Raw genomic sequence first — 21,291 nt, forward strand, 5'->3', positions numbered from 1 at the left:
GTTAAAAGGGCAAAAGAGAGAGAAAAAAATTAAACAAAAAACTAAAATAAATTTTTATGTAAATTCTTAAATATAGTCGAAATTAATGTTGGTTTTGTGTGGGGGTGTTATTAGCAAAGCCTGAAACCATTTCATAAGGTCAACATCGACCGTCGAATACTTCAAGATACATTGGCATTGCCTGCAAAGCTTTATCATTCCATTCTTATTTGGAAATATTCCACATAGGGGAAGTAGACAAAATTCAATGCTTCGGCTTTGGTTTGGCTTAGGCTTAGGCAATGCCCCTTTTTCAAGTGAATCTAATTCTAATTGCTAACTAATTTTATAAACCACATTATTGGAAAATACAAAAAAAAAATATTTTGTTTATATACAAGACTTTGCAAAAATACCAAATTAGAACAGATTTAAGTAAGATTATCATATCATAATTCTAATTATTCTGTTACACTACCCAAAACAGAATGTCCTTTTTTATCATTTTAAGTCGTCTTAAGTTGTTTGTTTAAATAAAATGGACTTAAATATTTGACAATATATGAATAGAAATCAAAGTAGATTTGAATATCAAAGATTAAATAATTCTTCTCCATCTTCAAAAAAACATACGTTAAATATCCTAATCCACAAAATTGATCAAATTGAATAATGTTTTAACGATTAAGTGCCATCCTTAATCGAGAATTTCATTTTCTATTCCCTGTTTTTTTTTTAGTACAAGGATCAGAGTAATACACAGATGATGTTAAATATCTGTATTTGGAATATAAATTCTACGTTGTAACATCAGAAAATCACCAAAAAGACACTTCCATGGCATGATGAAATTGCATCAGATCCTCGAAGAAAAGGTTCATTTGGAAAAGAATGAGGGAAAACTAGTCTACCAAATGCAGTGTTGTAGCAAAGAAGGGTAGATGCAAAATCAAAATTCAAGACATCATGGTCACAAGTTCAGAATTTGTATAATCGGCACGAAAGAGGTAGAAGAGAGGAGGCACCGACCAGCTATGTAAGTCTTAATGAACCTCCGAGTTCTATCGGTACAAGAGGGATGAGAGAATGCAGGACATCTGTTATGAGTGGCCTATAACTTGGTTCGGGCTGTATGCACAGCACCGCAACAGCAGCGACCTGTTCACAGATGACATGATTTGATGTTTATAAAGAGAACATGGGCATATGACGATGCGAACAAAATAATTTTCCATGTACCTGATATAAGTGCTTTAAATCCATTGTATCTTTTATTACTGGATCAACTAACTTCGGAAGTTTCAATCTGTCGGTAAGCTGAGGCATGACCTATAAAAATGGTATATAAATGAAGTATTAAGCCATGGCTGAAAGATATCAAAATGTATGGTCCAAAGAAATTACCCATGTAACAAGAGATTGGTGCTGAGTTGGTGACATTTTCTCTAGCGGTTTCTTTCCGATTAGCAGCTCCAGAAGTACAACTCCGAAAGCATATACATCACTTTTATCGGTCAATTTACCTGAGAAACACAATAAGGTTTTTACTCTATCAAAGAGTGAGATTACATCTGGTACTAAAATCTCTCTTTTATGGAGCCATTTAGGAAGGAAGAACAACTATGTCTCCTTCATCTTTCCGCAGATTTGTAATTGCTCAAGAATTTCATGAATCACATTCAATGTCACTAACATCCCCATTTCTGTATGTTGTGTTTGCAAAAAGACGTATTACACTAGAAAATGCATCGGATCTCATTCGTAATTTCTTACGTATCGAAGCATAAAGAGCTTTGGCTTACCCTCTAAGAGGTACTCCGGAGCTACATAGCCCAATGTTCCGGACAACTTAACGTTTTTGTTCTGAGATCCAGTAGTCACAGCAAGGCCAAAGTCCGATAGCTGAATCAATGAAAAGATAGTTAAGGGAACCATTCAAAGTTGACATTTCAAGAAAGATCCGTAAAGACACGAGCTTTCATGTCTGTCATGCATAATGTTACCTTAGCATTGAAGTTGGAATCGAGAAGGATATTAGATGACTTTATATCTCTATGGACGACTGGTGGATTGCAGTTCTCGTGAAGATACTCTAACGCTCTATCAGACATTACGAACCAAATTAACAACAGATAAGCAATGAATCAGAGTAAGAGATTAGAACAGAATTGGATATGGAGAATTCACCTAGCAACATCAATTGCAATTTTCATTCGTAAATGCCAGGTTAAAGCAGATCCTTGAGAAGGTCCTATAATGTCCAAACCAATAAAATTATATTAAAAGATAAACTTTAGCCATCTTCAACTAACTTTCACTATTCTTTGTGACTTTGGGATCAAGAAAAGGAGTTCATATACCGTGTAACTGACTCTCCAAAGAACCATTTTGCATCATTTCATATACAAGTAACTTTGTTTCATCATGGATACAGTAACCTAAGAGTGATACAATATTCTGATGCCGGATTTTGACCAGCCAGTCCACCTCATTCTGCACATTGCAATAAACCCCAGGAAGGATGTATCAAATGCACACAAACTAGATATCAAAAATCTATTTCAGTCGGGCACAAAATGTTACCTCGAATTCCCTTTCAGCATCCACTCCTCCATTATCTAATTTTTTCACAGCAGCAAGAAATTTGTCATCGAAGCGAGCTTTATAGACACGTCCACGACCGCCCTCACCTAAAACATTACTTTCTCCGAAACCGTTTGTTGCAGCTTCCAATAACCGATACTCGATGACAGCTACTGATCCCTTTTTCCCAGCCATCCATAAGGAATTAAAACGATCCACAATTGGACTCAATGAAAGTGCTTTTGTAGGTTCTGCAGATTGCGTAGTGAAAACCAAAACAAAAAACAGAGTTGAAATTGGAAGACAAGAATCCCAAGCAAGGCATAATCTTAATCTCAAGGTGAAAACTTGGAAGCCAAAAACATAAGGTGATTAAGTGAGACAAAAAAAAGATACCTAGGTTTTTTTGTTTGCTTTTCCCATTGGAGTTGTTCAAGATTTTTTGTCTACATATCCAGAAACATGACAAAAAGAGCAATATTCCGGCAAGGAGAGTGGAGGCAACAATTAGAGCTATAAGAATTCTCTTGTTTAGATCCTGGTGGTGCACTACTCGAACAACAGCCACCCCTGCTTTACCATGAACATGGTTATTTAAATTAGCACATCTTTAGGTAAACGGAAGGAAAAGATCCTTCATTCTTGTTTGCATAAAGAACTGTACTTTCAAAATTAAATAAAAGAAATGGGGCACTTAAATGGACACAACTCAAACAAATTGTTGGTTACTATTCCAAACAAGTTAACTTTGGCCACTTCAATGGAATTAGCAATTGTTCCTAACAGCCAAACTACTGAAAAATCATAAGCCTATAGGTACAGTGCACAATATGTGTTGAATGCTGGGAAATATGAGAAAAACGTAATAATAACAGTAGAGTAATGCAGAAATCTAGACCATCTGAAGCAAGCAAACGAAACAACCCCATTTAGGAGAAATGAAGAACAGATTGCAAACTCAAAACCAAAAAAAAAAAAAAACGTAGAGTTGAAAAACCTGGAGAAACAGCTTCCATCTGTGAAGAAAACTGAGAAATGGGCTCTTGGTCAGAAGGAAGAACAGAAGCGGATGTGAAGGGAACAGTTGACTGTGGTCGGGCATGAATTAAGAGTGAAAACAAAGAGAAGGAACATGCCCACATGGGAAACAATAGACGCAGAAGATTCATCGTGTCTCGGCTACGACAGAAGGGACGATAGAGAGAATTTAAAAAAAAAATCAAAATGTAGGAACTAATGAATGAAACTTCTTTTCCTGTTCAAAGATCTTGCTGTTTCACTTTTGAATCTATCTATGGTTAACTCTTCTTTTGAGGGGGAAAAATTGCAGGAAACTAAGAAAAAGAAAAAGAACCCTCGTCTTTTCTTTTTTTTTTTTTTAATCTTAAATTTAATCAGTTAAATTATGTGTGGGGGAGTTGATGGACATAGGGCATCATGTGTGACAGTTAATAAAGGAGAGAGTTTGATTTAAGTTTTATGAGTTTAGGGTTTAGACAGTTGGGATGTAGATATACAAAGTTGATTAGTTATTACTTAACTGCTGAATTTAAGATCTTTAATGGATAGCGATATAATTAATTTGACAAATTAATTTTTCTTTTACAGAGGACCCTAAATCCTGTTTAAACCTTTCATGCATTTCGCAGTTGTAAACATGGATTAATTCAGATAATTAAATCCTTAAGTAGTTTGGCGCGTTTAAACTTTTGAAGGTTGTTTTTGTTTTGGATGGAGAAAATGTGTATGTAGCAACTTTAACAAAGTTGATAGCAGAATCGAGAAATGTTACTTTGCATAGTTATAGTGGGCCCCGTGGATGCAATTCATTTAAGATGCAGGCATGAACAAAGGTCGGATTCGATTATTACTAACTTCCAACTTTTATGTCTTCCCAAACCTTATTTTCAAATATAAATATTTATATTACTTACCAATCTCAATTTCCTAAACTCGTCAAATTAAATTTAAATCCTCAAACAAATAAATAAAGGATGAGACATTATGAGATGGGGCAGCAAACTTCAAGTGGCCGTCGCAAAGGGACACCTACCCAACCCTTAAAATCCAACGTCCCAATCAGAGTTTCTTTTATATATATATATATATATATTAAACACTAAATTGAATTTGGATGTTGAAGTTTCCACCTTAACCATCATATTAATTTCATTTATTGTCGGGTTAAGTAGGAGACTCTTTTCTTCCATTCCCAATCAAAGTTAAAGAAGCAAAAATCTATTTATGCTACCAAATTTTTAATCTCTAGTTTTCAGCCTCCAACATTTAATTATCCTAATACAAGTATGCAACTTAATCTGCGATATATATAAATATTATTTCCTCATAATTTGGTGAAAAGCTCTTCACATTCACATGAGAGAAGTGATGTATGTTATTTATATAGGTCACATGTGGCGATGGTGGTCAGCTAACCCTAACAGCTGAATTAATTATTTCTTCTTATCTTCTTTTATTCTTTATTTCCGCTTAGAGGATTTTATAAAACAATGCTAAATATTAAAAAGCTTTTTGTAATGGGATTTCTTGATTTAATTTATCCTAGGGTTAAGCTTTGATTTTTCATATGAATAATTTTACTATTGTGGAAATGTTGTAATATTAAAGCTAAAGATCGTGTTTGAACCTCATGATATGTACAAAGTCCTCACACTCTTCATATATTTCGAATTTAATCCTCATACTTTTAATTTTAAGAATTTAATTTTTTCACTTTCAAATTTAAAAATTCAAGTTTAATTGTTAACCCCATTAAACTTATTTTGTTCAATTTGCCAGTGTAAAACATTGGAATTTAAAAAAAAAAACTTACTTGATAGCCACATAAAAAATTACATAACAATAAGCTTAAATATAACAACTAACAACAACAACAACAAAAGATTAATGATGTTATCAACTCTTAAAAATTATTAAACCTTTTAATCAGAATAAAATATTTAAACTAACTAATAATATTATAAAGTTGAGATACCAAATTATATTAATAATTAATGTATAGATATTAAATTTCAAATCTAATTCAAATATAAGAACTAAAATTAAAATTTAATCATTAATATATATAATTAAAAAACAGTAAAAATATGTGTATTTAGATACATGTCATAAATTTAAATTTAAAAAAAAATTGCTTACATTTTTTTTTCATTTTTTAAGATCGTGAAGAGTTGTAATTGAGAATATATATAAAGGCAAAGCAAAGAAAATTTGTGCTAATAGGCTATGATAAAATTATAATTTTTTTGAAAATTCAGGCTAAAATTTTATATTAAAAGAATTTAAATTGAATTATTAATTCACGAGATTATAATATAATTTTAGCATATAAACCAAAATGGGTGAAGGTTTTTGCTTGTCTCTTGGACCGGTCTGAATATAAATAAAATATTATTGATAATATTGGAAACATTTATGTAGCCCCAATTTAAAATTGAAAAGTCTAAAAAAGAACATACGAATTGCTCCTAAACAAAAAATAAAAACCCTTGAATCATTCATTGGCTCAAGATTTTGGAGTGCACAGGGGACAGAGTCAGTAAATTTAGATTGTGGACAATCTTCTAAAAGGGATAAGTATTTTTGGGTTTTAATGTGTGGAAACAAATTTATTTATTTTTATATAAAATAATTATTCTTCAAATTTTTTTGTGAATCCTTTTTTTTTTTTTGGGAAATTACTTAATAGTGGTTTGTTAAGTGTGTTACAACTGAAATGATGTTTTTATCCTCTCTTTTTTTTTTATAGATTATCTTTGAGTTTTTATTAAAATAATATTTAAAAAAATATTAAAATAATATCTTTCAAAAATTATGTACCAAATTGGTACATTTAGGCTGGTGGAGGGTGGTGCATAGGCGGCACCACCCTAGTTCTAACAAAAGAAAAACAAAATTGTTTAAAAAAAATTGACAAAATTGTTTTTAAAAAAAATAACTAACAAAAAAAAAGTGGTGATGGGACAGGATAGCACCGGTCACGCCTTCCTCAGAAGCAGCACCGGTTGCTGCAGATGGGTCAGAAGGCCCGTGACTTGTTTGGGGACCATTATAAGGTCCCCAATGGCCATTTTTGGGGGTTTTTTACTAAAATAATATAAAATTAAAAAATACTTATTTGGCATGTTTATAAAATTATGTACCATTTTGGTACATTTAGTATGGTGGAGGGTGGTGCATAAGCAACACCACCCTAGTTCTAACATGATTTACACTAAAAAAAATAGATTTGTTAAAAAAAATAAACTGATGAAAAAACAAAAAAAAAATGATGGGATAGCACACACCGGTCACACCTAGGGAAGAGGCGGCATCAGTCACGCCTTCCCCATAGGCGACAGCCACTCCCCCCCCCACATCCGCCTTCTCTTTTTTTTTCTATATTTCTTTTTCCCTTCCCTTCCTGCCCTCTCATTCTCATTTTTCTTATTCTCTTCTTTTCTTCAATTCTTTCTCTCTTCCGGCTGGCCAAAAATGGCCGTTGGGTACCATTATATGGTCCCCAAACAAGTCACGGGCATGAAATGTCCCATCGCTGCTACAGCACCGGTGCCGCCTATGGGAAAGGCGTGATCGGTGCTGCCTCTTTCCTAGGCGTGACTGGTGCCGCCCCTTCCCTAGGAGTGACCGGTGCCGTCTCTTCCCTAGGCGTGACTGGTGCCGTGCTATCCCATCACTTGTTTTTCATCAGTTTTGTTTTTTTTTTCATTAGCTTTGTTTTTCATCAGTTTTGTTTTTTTTATCAGTTTTGTTTTTGTTTCAGTGTCAAAGGCGTCAGAAATAGGGTGGTGCCACCTATGCACCACCCTCCACCACTTGAAATGTACCATTTTGGTACATAATTTTTGTAACATGCCATTTTGATATTTTTTTAATTTTATATTATTTTCGTAAAAAACCCCATTTTTGGCTAGCCGAAAGAGAGAAAGAAGAAGAAAATAAGAGAAGAATAGAAGAAAAAAAAGGAGAAGGAGAGGGCTGGAAGGGAAGGGAAGGGAAAAAGAAATAAAGAAAAAAAGAGAAGCGGAATAGAGGGAGGAAAAGAGAAAGGAAGAAAAAAAAATAAATAAAAAAAGGAAAGGAGGGTTTGTTGTTTAGAGAAGATTAGGTGTTTAAGAAAAGGTAATCTTTTTGTTATAAATTAATGTGAATTTAATTTGTTTTTTTTTGTTATTATTGTTGATTTAATTCGAATTTAATTTTTAATTTAATTTTTATAAGGTATTATTTGGTTAAAAAAGCTATTAAGGTATGTTTGTATTTATTTTATATTTTCATTCTTTCATAAATTATTTTATATCAAATAACTTGCTTCCCAAATATAAATAGAGAACAATCTTTTTTAATATATTAATTGATAATAGAATTTTTTTTTTAAATGACCTAAACATCACTCCTTGACAAAACTCATGATAATAACATAATCAATAATGGGATCCACTTACCTTAAGGTTGGCATGTCAAGCATATTATATATTATATATTATATATTATGATTACACTCATGATATAAATAAAATATAAGATAATAATATTTGAAAAAATTTATATATAAATATCAAATTATACTTTGAAGGTAATATTATTAGTTTGAATCTTGTTATAAATAAATTTGTTATTGTTCTGTTAATTATTTTTGCTTCTCAAAATTAAAATATTTTTTAATCTTTTTTAGTTGGTAGTAATTCCCAAAGATTATTCATTAGATCCCTTGACAAGCTTTCAAAAAGAAAAAGTTGGGAAACAATATCTCCGAAACCATTATTTATTAAATTAAGAGCTTTTAAATTTTAAATAGATTAAACTAAAGTTGGAAAAGATTTTTATTTATTATTTTTTATGTAATTTATTTGTTATGTGTGTTTTAAATTAATTAGATATATTTTTTATGTGATTTATTTGGCATGTTATTTTGATTATCTTAATATTATTATTTTTTATTTTTTATGTAGGTAAAAGATGAGACTATTGATATGAAATTTGTGAATGAGACCATTGAGTTGGAATTTACGAGATAAATTAGGGACCATTAGCTTATATGTTCTAATTTTTTTTAGATTTTATAATTGAGAATAAGAGTTTATACTTTTAAATATTATTTTATGTTTTCTATAAATATTATAATTGAAATTTCTTTTGTATCCTTCCTTGTATGCAAAAAAATTAATTTTTTTACAATAATTAAGTTGACATGTTATTATATATATTATATTTTAAACCAATACATTTTATTTATTATCATTTTAAAGTAATAATAAAGATATTCATATTTATTATGTTGAGATACTTATTATCATTTTATTATGCTGGTATTTTTTTGTAATTAAAAGCAATATATAAATTTTAGGTATTTTGATAAATATTTAAAATGCATCAAACTTTGAAATTAATAACCAAATTTTGTTTTGAAATTGTAGGTATCGCAATGGGTTCATTGATTAAGAATAATGATCACATATCAAACACAGTTAATAATATGGTAATATATTGTCATTTGTTAATCCTGGTTTCCTTAAAAAAAGTTCTACGTCATTTATAGAAATAAATTATGTTATTATAACTATTTTCTATAATTTAATTGTGTCAGGGCCCGTACCGCGCATTAAGGGGTCGGGTGAATGGTATAGGATATTCTCTGGATGAATGACTGATGCCATACTTGGATTTAGCTGGGTTCGGGTCAGCAGTATTGATCCAGACGTTTGATTTGCAGTACGATTCAATATCTGCATTGGTCGAGCGTTGGCACCCAAAGACCTACACTTTTCATTTACCGTGTGGGAAGTGCAATGTCACTTTGGAGGATGTTGCATTGCAACTTGGGCTCCCAATCGACGGGAGTGCCGTAAAGGGCGTAAGTACGATAGCTGAGCTGACTACCCTTTGTTATGGCCTACTAGAAGTCTCGCCTAACAATGCCGAGTCCAATTTTACGAGTTTGAAATTTTCATGGCTGAAAATAAATTTTGAACATTTATCAATTAATGTCACTGAGCATGAGGTGATGTGCACAGCTGGAGCGTACATTATGCATATTATAAGGGGTGTACTGATGCCGGATGGGAACAATAAGGTTCATTTGATGTATTTACCCCTATTAGCTGATTTGCAGAATGTTCGCTCGTATAGTTAGGGTTCCGCAGTTCTGGCTATATTGTATCGTGAGCTTTTTCAGACGACAAAGCCTAATGCTGTAACAACCCTATACCTGATCTAATCATACAAACCCGGTATAAGACTATTACATTTGGTGCCAAAATGGTTATGGCTAGATATTGTTTAAATAAAACATTTATACATAGCATTATAACTTACCAACCATATTTGCAAACATAAATGTAGTTTTACTAATTCATTTCATATATATACTAAAATACGTAAAGTACCTAAAAATAGATAGAAGTCCAAGAGTTTACATTTTAGTTCCTAACACATGGAAACATAACTGACTATCTATGTACATGCCATTTTAATTCAAAATATGGTACCTACTTCTGAAGCTCTTGAGGATGTGATGAGATGAGAGATCTTCTATCCTGACTTTACCTCTTCGAGACAAACTGTACCTACGCGTTAAAAATTAAACGCGTTAAGCAGGTGAAGGCTTAGTAAGCACTACAAGAATAAACAAATAAATAAATCTAAACAAAATATGTCAAACTCATCCTGTTATTACGTATTTACGTACGTATAAGCTTCATAAAACTTACCTTAGCATTTTAATGATTCGCTTTTCCAAAATTCATAATCTTAGCCCAAAGTAGATTTTATAGAACACACCGGATATATGGAACAAATACAGAGGTGCATTGGTATGCACTAATGAACAGAGAGCACTAAAGTGCTATACAGAGAGCACTGACGTGCTAAAATCAGAGAGCACCAACTTGCTAGTAGTCAGAGAGCACTAACGTGCTAATAATCAGAGAGCACGCTAAAGTTCCTTAATGGCATGCCACTAATATCCTAGTAGTTCTAAATTCCATCTACTTGGGTATTAAAACTGTATCTCATTCAATTAAATACTTTATAGAATTATTTCGAAAAAGATTTCTCATTTCTCCATCATTACAATTTAGGGCACATTTCACAATTCACAATTATCACACCATTTTCCCATATATATACTTTTGTCACAATATTTTCTTAATGTTCAATCAATATACCACTATATACTTTCCATCTATAATTTTCTTTACAAACTTCATAGTTCCATAATCTTTTATTTTACTTTATTTTATTTTATTTCTAAATAATTCTATACTATAATATAGGCATTTAAATAAAATATTTTAAAATAAAAATAACCTTGTAGTACTTACAACAAAAAGGTTGAGATGATATCTTCCTTCACTCCTTAGCCTTCTATTTTCCTTTTTCTTCAATTAGGTCCTTTCCTTTCTTTTCTTTATCTTCAATTTCATATAAAACACATGACATTTATATATTAGAAAAACAATCAAATAACTTTCCTATATGATTTAATAAGAATAAACATATATGATATAATAATTTCATAATTTCTTACCTTAGCTAATATTTCAATTTAATTCATAACTAAAATTATTTCTATTTCTATCACAATCTATACCTTATTTTTACTTAAATTCTACTTACAACTTGACTTAACTCTCAAATTTTCACTAATAAACCTTAATTTCGAATTTCTTACAATTTTACATTAAACTTATTACTTATTTCTCAATTTAATCTTTTTCCCAATTCTAATTTGAATTTCCATCAATTCAATCTCTAATTCATCCACTAATTCAATATAAACTACATAAAAAAATTCTACTAACTTTCAAAATTTCAACATATACCTACTAGTATTTTGATCTAGAATCATAAAAACTCAAAGATTTCAAGGACTTAATTTGACTTACCAATTTGAAATTGAACCTTAAAAGCCCTAATTTTCTTCTTTACTTTTTCTTTCTTTCTTTCTCCCCTGTTTCTCCCCTGTTCCGTTTCGAATTCTATTCTGTTTCTTTCTTTTCATTTATTTTTCTTTTGTTTTATATATATATAATAATATAATATAATAACTTACTTATTAATTAAATAACATAATAATATATATATAACTTAAATTAAAAAATATCTTAGATATTTCATTTGTTATGCCGCCTCAATTTTAGAAAAAGGCATAATTGCCTATTTGGTCCTTTTAACTTTCTTTAATTTATTATTAAACTTTCACACTTATTTCAATCTAATCTCTTTTTCCTAATTACATCAAATTCTCCTAGTCAAAACATAATTAGACACACAACTAACTTCGTAAATATTTAATAAATATTAACGAATCTGATTTACCGGAACGAAGTCCCGGAAATGCGTTTTTTTATCTATTTAAATAAATTTTTACCATATAATCAATAAAATTTTATTATCAAAATTTTCATGCAACCTTCCTATCATAATATAGACCATACCACAATATTAAAATAAATTTTCTTTCCAACTCAGATTTGTGGTTACGAAACCACTATTTCGATTTACTGAAAATGGGTCATTACAAATGCCGTAGACATAGGCGGATGCCTTATATTGCTGCAGTCATGGGCCATTTTTCGGATGTCATTCTTAGCATCGGTTAGGCACTAAGCATACATATTTCCACTAGTGAACAAGTGATAAAATTGAACTTGTTATAGCAATTAATTGACTTTTTTTTTCTAATGATACTATTTTAACGATACTATTCTAACGTATAATTTGTTTTTGTAGATGGAGTTTTTATCCGGGTATTGAGAGGTCGTACACTATTCTGATATATTGTTTGATGATTGAATAACATGTCAGAGAAGGGGTAAGCTATTCCAATATTCATGACATGTAATTACTTTGTATATCTTACTCGAATCATATTAAATTTTAACCATTTTATTAATCGTGCATTTTATCTGGATGTCGTATCGAAGACCGAAAATTGCGGCTATTATACCCTCGTCTGCCCACATTCATTCTCACATGCGGTGCATTAACGCACCAATTATCAATTTCTAGACGGTCAATTAGTATCACGAGGATCGAGTGCTCCAGCAGTTTGGTTGCATCCAGTATATCCCAGATTCCCCAATGCTGTTGGGGAAGATTCACGAGATTAACAAGAGAGGAAAACAAGGAAATAATTGGGGGTTGTGCACTAGAAATATATTGTAGTGTGGGATAATCGGATGGCGCGGAGACCTCAGATAAATATTTCTTTTGATTTGCAACCGTTGTTAGAGTACATACAACGGTACTCTAGTAATGGAAAACCATATTTACTTGGTAGGCAGTCGACTGTAGTCCCTCCGCACATGCATCAACTTCGGGCATACGAGCCAGTGCCCGATATAGAGGCCGAGCCAGAACATCAGTCAAAGCTCGAGCCCAAGCAGTCGTATACACATTCTGCTGATAGTTCTTATCACCCGAAGTTGCGGGTTAATAACTATTTCTCGGGCTCGTCAGGACACGGATATCATTACGGGTTTAATATCTTTAGTCCAGTACAACCACAGTACAATACTCCTCCCGACCCGTATCCACAGCATTACTCCACTCCTCGTGGGTCATATCCACCGCAGTACAGCACTCCTCCCAGCTCTAGCTCATCGATGGCATTCAGAGCATATGATTTTTCTTCCATGTTTCGCACACCCCCACCTGCGGCTGAAGAGGATGTTGATCGCCGCGATCACCCACAATGTGAACGTCGACCCCCGTGATCACCCATTTCCATTCAGGTATCATAATCGGCTGAAGCAATCCAGATGGTATTTGATGCTCGGCTTTTAATTGCTGACATATTAAACATTTTGAAACAAAGTCAGAAATGTCTCGTTTCATACTGTGTCACCAATAGTGTTGTTTCATATCGTTATACATTTTCGTGTCGCCCGAATGAATAAATAATCGACTATTATGAGCTTCATTCAATATCATCTGAATTAACTCTGAATTTTTCGGAACACATAATCGGTTTCTGAATCTCAAACAATCCTCAGCATCAACTAGAAACTCTAAATTAACATTCAAGTCACAATGAGCCCGTTTTGTAATTAAATCACCTTCGGCTTTCTGAGCTTCACAAATCTGTTGAACAAATAACGGTTTTGCTTTTAACTCAGCTATTATCGCACCATCATCAGACATAGCTATATGCACGTTCATTGCACGCAAAGAAAATAGTAATTTTTGACTTAGAGCATCAACAACAACATTAGCCTTTCCCGGATGATAGTCAATTACAAGCTTGTAGTCTTTTAACAACTCTAACCATCAACATTGTCTCAAATTCAGATCTTTCTGAGTCATCAAATATTTCAGGCTTTTGTGATCAGAATAAACATGACATCTCTCACTGAATAGATAGTGGCACCATATCTTCAATGCAAAAACAAAAGCTGCCAATTCTAGATTGTGTGTCGAATAGTTTTTTTCGTACGACTTTAACTGTCTTGAGGCATAAGCTATGACTTTGCCTTCCTGTATCAAAACACAACCCAAACCACTTAAAGATGCATCACTATAAATGACAAAATCTTTACCCGATTCGGGCTTAACTAATATTGGAGCTTCGGTCAACAAGGCTTTCAATTGGTCGAAACTTTTCTGGCACTTTTCTGACCACTCAAACTTAACATCTTTCTGCAATAGCTTCGTCATCGGGGTTGCAATCATAGAGAATCCTTTTACAAACCGTCTGTAGTAACCAGCAAGCCCCAGAAAGCTTCGAACTTCAGAGACATTCCTAGGAGGTTTCCAATCAAATATAGCCGAAATTTTGCTCGGATCAACCCGATTACCTGATGCTGATACAACATGACCCAGAAAGCTGACTTCACGTAACCAAAATTCATATTTACTGAACTTTGCATACAACTATTTATCTCGCAAATTTTATAACACCAGACTCAGATGCTCACATGCTCGGTTTCATCACGGGAGTAGATCAGAATATCATCTATGAATACTACCACAAACCGATCTAGATATTGTCTGAAGATTCGATTCATCAAATCCATGAAAACAGCAGGTGCATTAGTAAGTCCGAAAGGCATAACCACAAATTCATAATGGTCGTACCTCGTTCGGAAAGTAATCTTTGGCACATCAGAGTTTTTACCTCGTAACTGATAGTAGCCTGATCTCAAATCTATCTTCGAGAATACTGAAGCCCCTTTCAACTGATGAAATAGGTCATCAATCCGTGGTAACAGATATTTATTCTTTATGGTCACCTTATTGAGTTGTCGATAATCAATACACATTCTCATAGTCCCATCTTTCTTTTTCACAAACAGAACTGGTGCGCCCCAGGGAGAAAAACTCGGTCGCACGAAACCTCTATATGTCAACTCCTGCAACTGAGCTTTCAATTCTTTTAATTCTGCAAGTGCCATTCTATACGGAGCTATCGATATCGGAGTCTTCCCCGGCACTAATTCAATCTCAAACTCTACCTCTCGTATCGGCGGCAAACCCGACAATTCTTCAAAAACACATCCGGATAATCGTTCACAACAGGTACTGATTAAATCTTTCTTTCGGTTACTTTATTATCAAGCACATATTGAAAGTAAGCTTCGCAACCTTTTTTTTACATATTTTTGAATTCTCCTATGGGAAATTCTCTATATTAAATTCTGAATTCTCTTCAAATTCATCTTATATAATCCAATTTGGAAATTCCTCATGATCTTCTTCCTCTTCAATCTTTATAACGGGTATTGAATTTAGAAATTTTCTTGGTAATTTCCTAACAACTAATTTATCCATCCATGGTATGTCAAACACATTTTGCTTTCCAGTCAACTTTCGTGAACCTACACTTTGTCTCGTTATTTTCCTTGCTTCATAAGAGATTATAAACTTCACGAAGTATATAACTAGATTCCAATAGGTTCGTGGTACCAATGTCTTCTAAAGTTGTTCTAAAATGATTTGATGCTTCCGTTCTATTAATGTCCCTCTAAGGGTTAAGTATTGCACTTTATTCTTTCTAATCAATTCATGACCCTTCCATAACACTTCTTGCATCTTTTGATTTACGGTAATAAGGTGTTGAACAATGTCTTCTTCTAGTTTTATTCTGTAATCTTGCAATTCTCTCATCATCTTATCAACTTTCTCCCTTTGTGCTGAAGTTATTGTCTCAGGAAATATCAAATTTATTGTCATTTTTAACAATATCTATAACAGAAATATTTTCAGTATTTATCTTCTTCTTTTTTGTTGTTGTTATCACTGACTAACAATTAATTTATAATAGTTAATTACTAACATAAAAACTTTCAAATATATTAAAAAAATTTAAAACATAACATTTACAATAAACACATAATTAATCTAAACACAAAACTTACTAACAAATCACAATAAACAAAATAACTTTAAAACAAAACATAAAAATAACACTAAACAAACTATAGAATACTAACAAAATAATTTTTTCTTATCATCATCTATTCTATTTGAAAATAACAAAAAAACAATAATATCTTTTCTTTCTTTCTCTTTTCTTCTCCATCTCTTCTTCTGCTACTTTTTTTTACTGATGCCTTAAATAGAGCCAGATGGGGTTGGGGGGAGGAGAGTGGGTGCCACCTATGGGGAAGGCGTGACCAATGTTACCTATGGGAAAGGCTTGACTGGTGCCGCCTCTTCCATATGCATGCCCAATATGTGTTGTCCCATCAGTTTATTTTAATAGTTTTGTTTTTTTTAAACATTTTTTTTGTCAGAACTAGAGTGGTGTCGCTTATGCACCACCCCCACCACTTGAAATGTACTATTTTGGTACATAATTTTTGAATATTTTTTAAATAATATTTTAGTAAAAAAATGCGATAATCCTCTCTCCTTACATTAGTGTTGGGAGGAGATTTTTAAAGAGGAAGGTAAATTGGACATGGATTGTGGTCATCAAACACTCAACTCTACAAGTGCAAGGGTAGTGTGGTAGACTATCAACTCGAAGTATAGTAGTCGATGTGAAGCAGTTAAATAAAGCAACGTTGAACTTGGAGAAATAATATCTTGACATGCATTGTTAAAATCTCTTTTCTATCTTTAAAGAAATGAATTAGTTCACTTTACGTGACGTGATGGGATAAGACTACAAAGCAAAGTCTCGCTAAATTTTACTCCTAAATGTAAGTACTAAACAATTTAACGATGAATGACAATAGTAAAAATATTACATTATTGAATTTAAACACTTAACTATTCATGTACCTCTCATTAAAAGAAAATAATTTCTTACATAAAAAGTTTTGCTTCTAGTTCAATATGAATTTTTGGACTGCATCGATTTTATTTAATAATTCGTATTCAATTGATGGATGCTGTTCGTTATCCAACGGCTCCTCTGCTGGGATTTTATGTTTCGCCAACTAAATTAATGCTGCCAAAACATTGGCCTCAGAATTGCACGTGAAGCGGTGTTAGTTAACAAATATGCAGCTCTAGACTTGTTCACATTGAATTTTTTTCATAATTAAAACTAAATTTTGGGACACCTATAAAACACAACTAGCCTTGTAATAAAATAACATCATATACAAATAATATTTCTACAAATTAACACTTATCTGTGAATTTTTTTCATAAATAAAACTAAATTTTGGGACACCTATAAAACACAACTAGCCTTTTAATAAAATAACATCATATACAAATAATATTTCTACAAATTAACACTTATCAAAAATTACAATTTTGTTGAATGAAATGAGAGACAAGTATTGAAAAAAATTGTTGAGTCGTTGAATTTGGGAAAGCCAGGGTTTTTTTTTTCTTTAATTTTGTTTAAGAGTTGAGTAGTTGGCAGTTTTATAACTTTATGTGAAATTTGTTTTGTTAGAAAATAGTTAAATTTTATTAAATTACCTCTCAATCTCATTTTCAATTATCTAGTGATTCTTTAACTTAATTTTTTTTATGTCATTTCTTCAATTAAATTAGCATCGATTAACTTGTAACATCAATTCAATTAATAGTCTAAATATATTGATTTTTGTCATTTCTCCAACTAAATTGATACCCAATTAACTTATGAAACTAACTCAATTAAGAATTTAGATATATTTAAAAAATAAATTAAAGAGAATTATATATAATATAATCGGCTTTTTTAAGATCAGTACATAAATAAGAAAAAAAACAGGAAGTAAATGATTCAAATATTTTTAACTTAAAATTGTTAATTAATATTTTTTATGTTCCAATTTTTTTAATTAAATTGGTGTGATTTAATTTATAGTAGTTTATTATTATTATTATTATTGGTAGAAGTAAAGGATCCAGTTCGAAACCACCGGATAGGTACATCAGAAAAATCTACTAAAATACTTTCAAGACTTTTAACATAAAATAGTAATTAAAAAAAACTGTCTCAAAGGATTATAATTTAACACAAATTAGTTAAAATAAATCACTAGTTGAAAACATCTTAATGATTGAAACATGAACAATTAGTAAAAAGGGTTTAACTACTAAAAACATGGAATTATGGCACAATTAAAGGATTTAACCATCAAAACCAATCACTCGATGAGAACATCTTCAAAAGGTTTTTCGTTTTATATGAAAGTGGGGACAAATTATGAGATGGTGTCTCATTCTTGGGTAAAAGTATAATAAAAATAATTTTATTAAGAATTGAATTGTATATTATCATTTCTATTAAAAAATGAAAAAAATAATTCTTGTACTTTAGATTAAAAAGTAAATTGATTCTGTTAAAAAATTTATTCATTTTTACTATTAAAAATTGGTTCCTATAAAAAGTATGAGATATGTGCGGCACCCCACGTACTATTGTTTGATAATTTTGTCAACCACGCCAATTTTTAACAATAAAAATAAATAAAATTTTTAATAAGATCAATTTACTCTTTAATATAACTACAATGATCAATTTACTCTTTTTTTAAGTAAAAAAACAAAATACAATCTAACTTTTAGTATAAAGGCCCTCATTGTACTTTTGCCATCATTCTTAATCTTTTACAGTTTATTACTCAGTATTTATAATATGAGTACAAAAATTATATAAAACGATAATAAAACTTTAATTACAATGAAATTTAATTTTTAAAATTTTTAAGATTTAAGTTTAGGTCTATGTCTATTATATATGCTTTATTTTGAGTATAAATATTTTTTATAAATTTTATATGAAAAATAAAACATTGTATTATTACAAAATTAAATTTTAACATAATTTTTAATATCAACTCCATCATCTATTCGATGAGACTTAAAATAAAATTATTTGTTTTTCCAAATTCCAAGGATGAAGGGGTCTGCTTCGACTTCTAGATTAGTAAAGTACATTGCAACATGTGGCAGACTTAACTAGATGTGCGGGGTATCATTTATTAATTAGCTTTTCTTCTCACTTCTCATCTATATGATCCAATACCTTCTCTCTTTAGGGTTTGTGATAATCTATACATTGGGAATGAATTTGGTGTAAATTAATTCAGTAGTAAAATTATTAAATAATTTAAATTTTATTATAATCTATTTACGAAGTAAAGATGAATTATGCTATTTTTAAAAAAAAATTATTTACTAAATTTTATTTCTCAATATATTTATCAGAGTAGGCTCAATAACTAATCTTCTATATTCTGTAGGTCTATATAAAAATTAATATAATATAAAATATCTGAGTAAAAAAATTATTAAAAGTTTACATAAATACTTAACTTTGGTTGAAATGATAAAATTTAGAAAAAATAAATATTATAGATACGTGACTTAGATTAAATACTGAATTATTTTGATTATTATGTGTGAATTTTTATTGACTATAAAAATATTAAAAACACAATTATAACAATATAACTTAATTACTAAAAATATATTTTTTAATATTTTTCAAACTCAAATGACTTGTTATACGAAACAATCAAATATTTAATATATATAGGAAACTTTATCCATAATAATAAATTAAAAATTATCATTTATTTAAAATATAATCATTTTAAATTAAATCCTCTAGAAGGTGCTGAACAAATTATTCGTGAGGATGCACATTGCACAGGGCGTGGGGCGTCTTCGCCTAGTCACTGTTTCCTACGCTGTGGGCGATAGGAATCCTAATGAGCTTTAAATGGCTACTTGGGCCGTCAAGAGGAATTAGTAAACTTTTAGGACCAAATTCCTTCCAATTTAGTAGTGTTCTTCAAATTGGGTTCATAAGAAAGCCAATGATACAACTTTTGTAAAAGTTTTAAAAATATTTAAACCAAGATTTTTATTACTTTCATTTTCACAATTTATATATTTTTAATTTAGAAAATTTTTAAAATTTAATAACTAATTTAAAATAGGATGTCTAATTGAATTAATTGAGTTGTTTAATTAGTTTTTATGAACAAAACTATGTTAAACTAAACAAAGTTTAGATGGACCCAAAATACTAAATACACGATAAAAAGAAATTATTAGAATTGAGTGACTCGAATCCTTATTTAAATAGAATATAGCGGTAAAGTAAAATAAAAGTAAAATATATATAGAACTACACTTCTTTTATTTTATTTTAGAATAAGATTTTTTAAATCTTATTAAATTCAATCTAATTGATATTGATTAGAATAAGGTATTTCAATCTTACTACACTCCTCCTATTAGAATATGATTTTACAAGCCTATAAATAGACATACTCCACTCCTCTTGTAATCATTCGAATTCGACTTAATGAATTATCTTCTCCTCTACACGTGATCTTTTCCCGAACTGTGTGTTCTTAATTTTTTTTCTTTCTATTTTCTTTGCGATACATTATCATTATCGACGTTATATTTTTTACATAAATTCAATAGTTGGTGTTAACAAAAATAAAACTTTATCTCCATCCAAAATCTAAAATATTCTAAATTTTTATTGATTTTTATATAATATACTTTTAATAAAGTTTCGTCCACTGCATTTTAGGTCCAATGGCTCCCCTCTGACATCTTCATATTCTGAACAATTACATTAGCCTTTTTAACCCTCCATTAGAAAAGGTTACTCATTTAAGTTCTTCGTCCATCAAAGCGTTTTAATCCAGAGATTAAACCAAATTCTGAAAAAGGCATGAAATTGTGGAGGAAGATAAATAAGTGATACGTAAACTGAAGTTCCAAAGGGAGAATCATTTTGTGTCAACTAAAATACTGGCAGTAAAGCGGGGGGATTTTATAGTTTCTATTCGTTTTGCATTTAAAAGAGAATCATTATATTTTGTCTCACCATGTGATATTCATATCAGTTTGCACATGTAGTGATGGTATATCTATTGAAAGCCCCAACTCTACTTAGCTGGCCTGCCCTGCCCTGCCCTTCTCCTTTCCATCTTATGATCTTATCCACTCTCTTAATTCACTACAAATTAAATGCAGTATGCAATGCAGGTTCCTTCCAAGACTTTGCCACCTTGAAGTAATTCATTAAATTGTGAAAATAAGCAGACTGAAAAGTAAGCACCAATTGTCAATTGAGAGAAGCACTGAAAGCGAATCTAAGGATGGCAAATTTATTAGTGGTGCAGCGTAGGCATGCATGCATGCCTGTATTTGAAACACACCCGTATTAAAATCTTGATTTCCAAATTCCAAAACAGACCATAATGTTGTGAAGTTCAAGGCGGTTTCTTTTATTGCACGCGAAAGAAAAGTCAAGTAAACCATACTTGTAATCAACACTAGTGTAAA

General features: G+C 31.0%; 1 protein-coding gene and 1 long non-coding RNA gene across 3 annotated transcripts; one reads left to right on the forward strand and one right to left on the reverse strand.

Annotated features, from left to right (window-relative positions):
- Positions 1 to 639: 639 nt before the first annotated feature.
- On the reverse strand, positions 640 to 3,976 carry LOC107906434 (probable receptor-like protein kinase At1g80640). Of its 2 annotated transcripts, none has more exons than XM_016833417.2 (10): positions 3,560 to 3,976; positions 2,959 to 3,132; positions 2,563 to 2,813; positions 2,340 to 2,472; positions 2,167 to 2,230; positions 1,983 to 2,079; positions 1,782 to 1,881; positions 1,384 to 1,502; positions 1,219 to 1,308; positions 640 to 1,137 (listed from the first exon to the last, which is right to left on the reverse strand). In XM_016833417.2, exons 1-10 carry the CDS (start codon positions 3,729 to 3,731, stop codon positions 1,012 to 1,014), a joined length of 1,326 nt encoding a protein of 441 aa, XP_016688906.1. In that variant the 5' UTR covers positions 3,732 to 3,976; the 3' UTR covers positions 640 to 1,011. The 2 variants fall into 2 exon arrangements, with proteins under 2 accessions (XP_016688906.1, XP_040949590.1); XM_041093656.1 differs by having other exon boundaries at positions 2,959 to 3,135; positions 3,560 to 3,966.
- Positions 3,977 to 7,014: 3,038 nt separating this feature from the next.
- LOC107906441 (uncharacterized) lies at positions 7,015 to 9,977 on the forward strand. The gene is made up of 3 exons (XR_001686711.2): positions 7,015 to 7,704; positions 9,000 to 9,061; positions 9,170 to 9,977. It is a non-coding gene; the product is annotated as an uncharacterized lncRNA (long non-coding RNA).
- The last annotated feature ends 11,314 nt before the right edge of the window (positions 9,978 to 21,291 follow it).

Source organism: Gossypium hirsutum, chromosome D05, assembly GCF_007990345.1.
Source record: "Gossypium hirsutum isolate 1008001.06 chromosome D05, Gossypium_hirsutum_v2.1, whole genome shotgun sequence".
Taxonomy (NCBI): domain Eukaryota; kingdom Viridiplantae; phylum Streptophyta; class Magnoliopsida; order Malvales; family Malvaceae; genus Gossypium; species Gossypium hirsutum.